The sequence below is a fragment of the Triticum aestivum genome, chromosome 6A (genome assembly GCF_018294505.1).
Source record: "Triticum aestivum cultivar Chinese Spring chromosome 6A, IWGSC CS RefSeq v2.1, whole genome shotgun sequence".
NCBI classification, from domain to species: Eukaryota; Viridiplantae; Streptophyta; class Magnoliopsida; order Poales; family Poaceae; genus Triticum; species Triticum aestivum.
In genome coordinates this window covers 18,358,458-18,369,487 of record NC_057809.1, presented here as the reverse complement: position 1 = coordinate 18,369,487, position 11,030 = coordinate 18,358,458, and the positions used below count along the sequence as shown (strand labels likewise).

Here is an 11,030-nt window from a genome sequence, read left to right as displayed (position 1 = left end):
TCATCACATGATACAAGCAAAGATTAGCTAGCCTCCATGTACACACACACACACTAAGGGGCCTCCTCTAAGGGTGTTTTGATAGGCGCCCACAAAGTCACACAGTGTGGATGGGAATCATACCACACCGTCGTCATGGGGTGCACCATCGCCACCCGAGGGCCATGTACATGTTTTCATACGGGGTTTACATGAGGTAAAAAAATCTGAGTCATACGTGTTGTGGTGTGTTGTTAGGTGGGGTGACGGGTGCGGCGAGGATGGCGTTACGCCTGCCACGCTCAGAGATGCTGTTCTCGGCAAACTTTAGGCTAGTGATGTGGAGTCCCTTGTTTTTCTCCTCCTCCGTCCATTCCGCACCGTAGTAGTCCTCCTCGGTGGCATTGGCGCTGGGCGGTAGGAGCATGGAGCCCCACTGTGGGAAGTGAACGAGCGCAACAGGGAGAGTACACGCCATGACCATGATGCCCATGTATTGTAATCCTTTGCCAGTGGAGTACTGCGACGACGTGAAGAAGAGGAATTGTGTGAGCCCACCTCCCACGTTACCGCCCGCTCCGCTCATGCCGGAGATGAGACCGAGGGAGCGTCGAGAAACGAATGGGATGACTCCATAGACAGCACCGCATGCCGCCTCAATACAAATGGAGTAGAGGACCATGCATGTGATGGAGGTGGGGAGGGCGGATGCACGTCCCAGGCATAAGCAGAAGGCTCCACCTGCGGTCTGGAGGATCCAGATGTTCCAGAGGCGAGCACGCATGCCGAAGTAACGGGCACCAAGGTCAGAGAGATAGCCACCCATAGGCCGAGCGAATATGTTTACCAAGCCAAAGCATGCAGCAATGGTGCCGGCAGCACGAAGGTCAAGGTGGAAGCTATCGTAGTAGTATTCAGCGATTACGTTGTTGGTGGTGAGCTCGACGCCCATGCAATAGCCGTAGATGAAGACGAAGATCCAAGTGCGGTAGTTGGTGACGGCACCCCGAAGAACGTTTGAGAACTTGTCCTTGTTCATATCGCCATTCTTCTGGAGACTCCTCAGGTTCCCGTCAGGAAGGTCCTGCCCCATGGTGAGCACGAGCAAGCCCATCACCACCAGCATCAACCCTGGCACAAAGTAGGCAATACGCCATGCCGTGAAAGGTGTTGCGTCACATGCGATGATAGCATCAAAGACAAGAGGCATGATGAGTTGTGTGGCGCCGCCGCCCATGTCGCCCCATCCCGCCGTCAAGCCGCCGACCGTCCCAATGATCTTGCTATTGAACATGGTGCTCACCCAGTATTGGCATGACACGAAGGTGGCAAGCGACACACCGATGAGGAAGCGGATAGTAATGTATCCAGCAGGACCATCGATGATGGACATGCAGAATACTGCCGGTGCAGAGAGCATGACAAGGAAGGCACAGCCATAGCGTGGGCCAAGAAGGTCACAGATGGCACCCATGGCTAGCCTGGAGAAGATGGCACCGGAGACAGAGGCAACCCCGGCATTGCCGATGTCGGCCTTGGTGAGGTTGAGGTTGTCGCGGATGATGGGGATGAGTGGTGCGGCGGCGAAGGTGGAGACGACACAGGTGAAGAAGGACATCCATCCAAGATGGAAGGCACGCATATGAGGGTTGCCGAACGAGAAGATCTTGATGGACTTGGCTTTGTTCTCCGAGTCCACCGGCAGCGAGAACCTGCCTGCCACTGTGTCACTCGTAGAGCCGGCCTCCATCTCCATTTCTTCCCCTAAGGGTGGAAGCTAGGCTTCTTCTTTCCTTCCCTCTTGGAGCTCTCAGAGCCGTGGACTAAGATGCAAAGAGCTTCTAATTAAGGCCTAAGTATCTCGAGGTTGCAATGGCTTTGGTTTCTGCTCGAGAGACTACAATATGATGTGTATTTATAGCCTGCAGCAACCACTTCAGCTGGCATATTCTTTGGCATCTACGCTCCCGTGGCTTGCTTTTGTATCGTTCAAATATTTCACCCATTTTCCCTTGATCTGTTCACATTGGTGTACGCCATTAGTTATATGTTTGACCCGCTTCTGTTCCTTAATTAACGGAGCCCAACTAATTGCAAGGAATATCAGGGATCGTACATTTGTCCTGTTGAACTTATCAAGGCTGCATTAGCCGTTGCAACTACTTATATGATAGTATTGTTTAGACTGCATTAGCCGTTGCAACTTGCAGGTACTGGTCCGTGCAATGAGTTGATCCTGCAGGATTTATCGGATCTCGCCATAAAACTTGCAGGTTGAGGTATCCCAAACGTACTTCTACGCTAAGGAAAACGATCAAGAGTTGACTCTGCCTGCCTTTGCTGTAGGGCTAGATGTAGTCTGCAGGGTTACTGCATCCATGATTACTTCTCATGGCACATGTGAGCCATCGAGTTGACGGCCCTTAAAGTTGCCACTCAATCCACTATATATCCTATATATAGTTGCTCCGCTCGTAAGTATAAGTACTACCTTCGTCCTAGTTTATTGGTCCGTATTGTATTTGGTGCTAAATTTTGACTATCAATTTAACTAACAAAATGAACATGCATGTCATAAAAAATTATATCAATGAAAACTATGTTCAAATAAAAATTCGACAATATAATTTTTGTTGACATGTATTAACATTTTATTAGTTAAATATTTGATTAAAACTTTACATATATTACAAAGGGGACCAATAAACCGGGACGGACGTAGTATATATAGTCGGCTGACACACATCAGTATTTTGTTTTTCGCTGCCACGATAAGTATTCAATCTTAACAGTGTACTGATAAATGGTGCATCTGACAGTGTAAGCGATACGAGTTTCACCTTATTTGCTGGGTAAATTCGTTACTAGTACTTTCTTCGGTGCTTTTTAAATTGATATTAAAAATTATCAGCATTTACAACACTATATATATGACAAATTTTATCTATCACTGGTGGTACTTACCACCACTTTAGTTTTGTATGTTGTATGTAGTATCTATCAAATCGCAGAATATGTACGCGTAGTATGTACTCCCTCCGTTTCAAAATAAATGACCCAACTTTGTACTAATTTGTACTAAAGTTAGTACAAAGTTCAGTCATCTATTTTGGAATGAAGGAAGTAGTATATAAGAATATTTAGGTAGTATATATATATATATATATATATATATATATATATATATATTATGTATCATATTTTGGATATTCTCCCTTTTACGTAAAAATATGTACGTATTTCACAGATATAATAAAAATCATGGGCCAACTTGCAATTTTTTTGTGTAACTCATTGTGGAGTATCTTATATATAGTATATAAGCATACTTAAAATGATAAATTAGAATATATACTACCACATGGTGGTATATGAGACATGGGATAACTACCCTCAGATGGTAGGATGAATTTTTTTTTTTGAGAAAACTTTGGATCTATTCATCTTCAGTCATGACAGTACAAAGAACCACAGAAATAACAAAAATTATATCCAGATCCGTCGACCACCTAGCGATGACAACAAGCACTAAAGCGAACCGAAGGCGTGCCGCCGTCATTGCCCCTCCCTCGCCGAAGACAGGCACACCTTGTTGTAGCAGACAGTTGACAAGTCGTTGTGATAAGGCTCCGTATGACCAGCGCACCAGAACAGCAACTGCTTCCTATGAAGAATAACGTAGATCGAAAGGATCCAACACGAAGACACACGAATATATAGACGAAGAACAACCAGATCCAAGAAAATCCATCAAGGATAGATCCGACAGAGACACACCTTCACACGCCCACCAATGATGCTAAACGCACCACCGAAACGGGGGCTAGGTGGGGAGACATTTATTCAATATTCAGGGAGCCGCCGCCGTCTCGTCTTGCTAAGCAAGACACAAAACCTAATAAAACACAAAGAAACTACTAACAACGAAGCCCTCCAACTGGTCCTTGTCAGGATCCACCACGCCTTATGGTCCCAGAGCCACTAGAGATGAGGCGGACCTGCGGCGGCGCCGGCATGCCAACTAAAAAGGACCGGAGTGAGTACAAATTTGATCGATTTCTTGTACGGGGTAGTGCAAGTTTGTTGTTGAAAACCATGCAGAGGGTTGACTTGGCAATACTATTAGCCTCTCTTGCACATGGGAGAGCCAAGAGCAGGATTTGGACGGGATATGCTATGTGTGCTTCTATATTCTGGATGCGTCGGCACATTCGTCAGTATCGGCATGTGCTCCGTTATTAGGGCATCTTCAGCCGCGCCTCCAACAGGCCTCCCCAGGTCACTTTTTCGGCGCCGGCTTCGGAAAAACGGCCTAGTCGTGCCTCCAGAACGCCGAAAATCGCCGGTTTGGACCTTTTTTCCACCCGGCGGTCACAGGCCGAACCCGGCGCGCTGAGGAGCCGTTGGGGGCTCCGGCGCTAGGGAAAAGCACGCCTGGCCCACACCGACAGGGGAAAAGTCTAGGTTTTCTTCCCCCGACTCGCCTCGCACCCCCCGCGCCCTCGGCCACCACTAGCTATATCCTGGCGACGGCCGCCGCCCTACTCCGCTAGATAGCCATTCCCCGCCGGAAAATAGCAGCACTTCGCCGCGGCATCCCCTCCCACAGCAGCTGGGCGTTTCCGGCCGCGGAGGCGCGGTTTAACGGCGGGTACACGCCCACCGAGCGCAAGGTGTTCGGCGTTTTGCCTGTCTCGGCGATGGACTCGGATGAGGAGGAAGAGCTCGTCGCGCTGCTGGAGGAGGAAGCCGCGGCCGACGTCCAGGAAGAAGAGCATCTGATGGTGCTCGCCGCCCTTGCCCAGCTGCTGGCGAGCAATGAAAAGCTGCGGCGAGGTGGCTCGGCGCCGGGGCGGGTGAAAGCAAAGAACCGGCATCGTCTGCAAGGCTACTGCATGCTCTACTCCGACTACTTCGCCGATGCTCCACTTCATGGCGAGAGAACATTTCGGCGCCGTTATCGGATGAGCCGAAAGCTCTTCCTCAGGATTGTGAATCCATCCGGGAGTTCGACAACTACTTCAAGTGCAAGATGGATTGCACTGGCGCTCTTGGATTCACCTCCATCCAGAAGTGCACGGCAGCGATGAGGATGCTTGCATATGGAGCTCCCAGTGATTCACTCGACGACTATGGGCGCATGGCCGAGTCCACCAGCATAGAGTGTTTCTACAAGTTCTGTCGGGCAGTGGTGGCATTGTTTGGGCCACAATACTTGAGAACACCCAACGCGGAAGACACTGCTCGGATCCTAGCCCAGAATGCAGCAAGAGGATTTCCTGGGATGCTTGGAAGCATCGACTGCATGCATTGAAAATGAAAGAACTGCCCATTTGGTTGGCAGGGGATGTACAAAGGCGCCAAAGGCGGTTGCAGTGTGGTGCTTGAGGCGGTAGCCACACAGGACCTCTGGATTTGAAACTCCTTCTTTGGTATGCCAGGAACTCACAATGACATCAACGTGCTGCAGTGCTCTCCTGTTTTTGCCAAGCTCGTTGAGGGCCATTCTCCTCCGGTGAACTTTGAGATCAATGGGCACCAATACAACAAGGGGTACTACCTAGCAGATGGCATCTATCCGAGATGGTCGACATTTGTGAAGACGATCTCAAACCCTGTGCTAGGAGGCAAGAACGCCTGGTTTGCGAAAGTTCAGGAGGCTTGCCGGAAGAATGTCGAGCGGGCATTTGGTGTGCTTCAATCTCGATTCGCTGTTGTTCGGTACCCCGCTCAGACCTGGTCGAAAGATCAAATGTGGGAGATCATGACTTGTTGTGTCATCTTACACAACATGATCATCGAGAGCGAGCAAGAAGACCCAGTGTTTGACACTGAACCATACTACAGGCAGGGTCCTCTAGCTGAAGTTGATCACCAGCTACCGGCAACTTGGACTGCCTATCTCAGTATGCGTCAGGAGATCCGAGACCCACAGGTGCATCATCAACTGCAGAAAGATCTGATTGAGCACCTATGGAGGCTCAAGGGGGACGCCGTGTGATGAAATACGAGTTTTTATTTGTTGAACTATATAATTTGTATTGAACTTTTTGTTGTTGTACTATTTTGTTGAAGTATTTGATTTTTTTGTGATGAAATATGTGATAAGAAATAATTGTGTTGATAATTGAACGCCGAGACACGGCGAAACCACGCCGAATATGGGCCTATTCTTGCCCATATGGGCGGTTTATTCGCCGAAATTGGGCTGCAAAGTGGGCCAATTTCGGCGCCTGGGGGCGAGCTGGGGGCGATGACTGGGCGCAAAACCGCTCCCAGCGCCGAGTGTATCGCCGGCTCGCCCCCAGGGGGCGATTTTTATGCGTCCTGGGGGGGCCAACGGCTGGAGATGCCCTTAGTTGGCATCAAGACTAGCTTATGATACCAAATCTAGTTTTATTTGGGTACCAGAAGCGTTTATTCCCTCTGTCTAGGTGAATAAGTTATCTTAGGTTGTGCACCACGATCAAGGTGAAGAGATAAATAAAAAAACTTAATGTTTATTTGTTAATTAATACCATTGTATGCAACAAACTGACCACTGCATGTCATCTTTGATAGTCTCAAGTCATTAAAAGCATACACGCCTCACATCTTCTATTGGTTGATTCATTCATTTATGTCAAAAAACAAGAAACAACGTGAGAGTTAATGCACTGCACTTATCTGTTTTGGGACTATTTCGTTTTCACAAGGTGACTTATTCACCTAGACGGAGTAGTTAGTTTGGAGATATGTACTGATACTATATAGCGTCTACATTTGTTCATACATGTAGCTTTCTGTTGTTGAATAATTGTAGCGTTCGTCTAATTAAGAAACTATTACGACGAGATGTAAGTAGACACATCTGTTCCGCGGAGATTACGCGTCTGCCGTTGCCCAGCCCGTACGTTGAATTTAACAGGGTAGCTAGCTGCCAAGCTGCTTATATGATAAGCTTATATGTGGCTGAAATACATTATATGGGTACCAAGTGCACTGCATGTGCAAGTTGCAGCCAGAAAACACGTACGCCCCAGCACAAAACGTACGCCATCCGTACGTGTATGTATTGTCATCATCGAGGCATCTACTGCCGATGAACTTCTCAGCATGCATGTATCCCTCCTGCCGCTTAAGCTGACAAGCTACTTACGTCTGATATAAGTTCCGTGGAACTAAGGACGTATTTGGTATGCTGCATATACCTCAGCCAGATTCGCGTGGAAAGAAAATGGTCTGTTTGGTTACCCGCATTTACAGTTGGGCATGCATATCACGAACATTAAAGTACCTCCAGGCTTGCATCCAGAGGAACGCTAAAATCGGCCATTTTTTGGACCCAGGCCCATGCGATGCAACCCTAGGCACGTGGGCGTGGGCGGTTGCATGCGTGGGTGCTATCCCGAGAAGTCGGGTTTTTTCAGAGGCATCGTCATAAATTACCCTCACTCCCTTCTTCACCGCTCTCTCCCCTCTTCCCCACTCACCGGCGACCATGACGACGGTGACCACCTGAGCTCTAGTGCAAATCGATCCAAGACGGCGGCGGCAACCACCGGAGCAACTGCAGACCTCCACCGGAGCGCATCGGCCATGGCGGTAAGACCTCCTCCTCTCTGTACATTCACTTCTTTCGACTCGGTCTAGATAAGATTAGAGCACATGCTTGAAGAGTTAGTGAGGGAATTGAACACATCGGGCTGAAGGATTGCCATCAGTCAATTCTGCATCGACGACTACTAGAATTCATAGGTTATTTTTCGATTACATCGGTGGTGGGGATTGGTGTACAAACATGGCCATCTTCTTTTCTTCATCGTCATCTTCGTCCTCATCGTCTTCATCAAGAACGATGGGTCTTGCACGGTCGCCTACCGCCGGCGCCCTGGTCACCATCTGCACCTCGTCATTGTCGGCCCCCGGCGACCCGAACGTGCTACTCTAGTACATCACGACATGTTGGTCTTGAGGCACCTTGTACTGAATGTACTTGGCTCATCTTGCCCGTTGTCCGGTGTCGCCGGAGTCTGCCCGATTCATGGCCCAGTGCGGGATGTCCATTGACATCGCGCCCTTGGCTGGGTCCGGAATCAGTGTCTTCAGCTTGTCCGATGTAGCCTTCTTCATCACAATATCAGCCTCCTTGTGTATGTCATCGATGTTGCTGAAGTTCGAGCATACTTCCATGGCGTGCTCGAACTTCTTGCAATCACCGAGCGAGCACCCAAGAAAGAAGGACATCCATCCAATACCCCACGGAAAAGGGTTGGGGTTGGAGTTGGAGTTCATGACGAGGGAGAGGTCGTGAGACAGAGATGTGGAAGAGGAGAGGTGGTGAAACAGAGAGGTGGAAGAGGAGAGGTGGTGAAACAGAGGGGGTTTGAGTGCGGTGCTGGGTTAGTAGGGTGTGTTAATACAGGAGCATTAGGCCGATATGAATGAATGTTGACCATTGAACTACATGCTGTTCATAATGCAGATGGACAAGGGCAAGGACGTCGTTCCACCATTCGAGAAGGGAGAGGAGGTTGTGCCTCCATTGGTCGAAGTGTTGGTGCAGGATCACCCAAGCGCTAAGCGAAGGAACTATGGCCACTACCATGAGGAGTCAGAACCAAACCACTTATGCAAGGTTATCCTTGCTCCAAAGCTGGAGAGTCTGCCATTGCCTCCGGACTTCACGAAGTACTTCCCCTCCATCCCTACAGAGTTCAAGCTTAAGACGAACACCGGCTATGCATGGAGGGTGACAATGGGGGTGATCAATGGCAGGGTCACCCTTGATCAGGGTTGGACCACCTTCGCCGCCGTTCACCACATCATGATCGGGTACATGCTGACGTTCAAGCTGCTGAGCCCCGACACCATGAAGGTCATCGTCTTCAACAATGAGGGCGTGGAGGTGGTCACCAAGTGCAAGGAGCACGATAACGCCTTCGCCGCGACCGCCTGAGCTACTGTTGCCCGTTCTTTGTTGGTTCTTGCTTTAAGACTGGTTTCGTTTAAAATTTATCATACTATGTTGGTTTAAAATTTGTGATGGGTGGTTAAGACTTGTGTTTATGCCAAAGATTGTTTTGTTGCTCCTAATTAGCTCTTAGTAATTCATGTGTGGCTTTGGTAACCTCACCACATCGAGGAGAAGCTTACCACACAACTGTTCTGGATGTAACCAAACAACCAGGGCCAGCCCTGAGGGGGGGGGGGGGGGGGGGCAGGGGGGATGCCGCCCCGGGCCCCCGAAATCCAGGGGCCCCCTCCCGGCATGTGCATAGGTAGCCAAAGGCCCAAGCCACATGCAGACGGGAACGACGCAGCATTGTCCTCGTTTTCCTTCTTCCAGCCCATGGTGTATATGCTTCTACATTAGACCAGGCATGAGGCACGAATCAATCAGGAAACCCTAAAAAAATGAATCAATCAGGATCCAGCAGCTTGGAGACACAAACATAGAACGCGTCGCCTATTTTGCCTCGCGCCCTAATCACGGCCGTACAACAGGGAGCTTTGATCAAGGATGAGGTCCAGTCGTCCAGATTGCATCGAATATGGCTGCACACGGGGTGGGGCGTCTGCGCACCGGCGCTGGATATCACCTATGGATGTGGGCGGTTGCCGGCCGGCCGGCCGATGTATATTCCGTAAGTATCGTTAACCATTATGTTTCTGCAGTTTGATACTTTGTTCTTGTGGTCTAAATCTCAAAGAGATCAAGAACAAAGAGTGATGTTCTGGATAATGATTTTGACGACTAATTTTCAGATGAACCATGCAATGACGGAATAAATTGGGAAATTAGGTCCTGATTTATTAAGTTTTAGACGAACTATCACAATACTTCTGCTTTGATTTTTGAAGATATGAAAGAATATTTTTCATATCATTTATATTGATTTTTCATGATTCTAAATTAAATTTTCAGGTATTGTTATTTATAATATTAATCCTACAATTAGTTCGTCTAAGAACTACTGTGCATATCGAATGCAAACATCATCACAGTGAACACGGCTTTGCCTTTCGAAACTATGTCTTGTGATAGACATTTAGACACACACACACCTTTACTTCCTCCATAGGTCATCATATAAAATTCTGGGTTACTCGTCAGTGAACCTGGGCATCCTCTGGGACGCCTAGTTCGGGCCGGGCTATGCAAAGCCCGACCTCAAAATCCTAAGCCTGAGCCCAGCCCAACCCGGCCCAAATATCGAGCTTTCAAGCACCTTTTTTTTATAAAAATAATGAACTTTGGGATATTTAAATGATATATTATACCAATTTTTCTAATAAAATAATAATTTATGCCATGTTCGGGCTTTTAGGCCGAGCTTCGGGCAGAAAAGCTGAGCCCGAGCCTGGCCTGGTTGTCCGGCTTTCGGGCCGGGCTGTCCATTCCCAGGTTTACTCGCGAGATCGTAGTCACACAAAATCCAAAGTGTTTACGAAACTGAGTATTATTGTTATGATGATCAAAAGGGGGCCCCGAGTTTTAGTTTCGCCTCGGGCCCAAATTCTCAGGACTAGCCCTGCAAACAACCGGACTTATGTTTCCCCTCAAACAAGTCCGTAACAAAATACCAGGCCTTTCATTTTAGCACATGCAAGCTAGAGGGGATGCAAGCAACCAATCAACATGCATATGTTGATTTTTTGACTGCATATGCTTAGCCAGACCCAACTGAGACAAGCATGTAAAGTGGCAACAAACAATGTAGGTAACCAAACGCGTCCTAAGTGTTTGTGCTCGATCCGTGCATGCGTGGCCGCTTGCCCGCAACGGAGGAGCGCTTTGTCTTGCCCGTGAAGTGAGGGGATTCAGTGGGCGACCATGGGTGATGCTCTCGTCCGTTCGATCGGCATGCACATGTGCGCCGCGAGACCCGACTTTCTTCCGCTCTCTCTCGTTTTCGACGTACGTACGGAAGATGTGTCCCCAACGACCGTGAGGGTAAGATACTCGAGAGCTAGGGCCACCTCCAACGCGCGACTGAAACGGACGTTCTGTCCAGGGGTTGTTCGGTCGTTTCTACCTTTTCACTAGCCTTTTTTTAGGGGTACCTTTT

General features: G+C 48.7%; 1 protein-coding gene across 1 annotated transcript; it reads right to left on the bottom strand.

The window, feature by feature from the left end:
• Positions 1 to 211: 211 nt before the first annotated feature.
• On the bottom strand, positions 212 to 1,823 carry LOC123130045 (high-affinity nitrate transporter 2.1-like). Its single transcript, XM_044549999.1, has one exon. It carries the CDS (start codon positions 1,733 to 1,735, stop codon positions 212 to 214), a length of 1,524 nt encoding a protein of 507 aa, XP_044405934.1. The 5' UTR covers positions 1,736 to 1,823.
• Between the last annotated feature and the right edge of the window lie 9,207 nt (positions 1,824 to 11,030).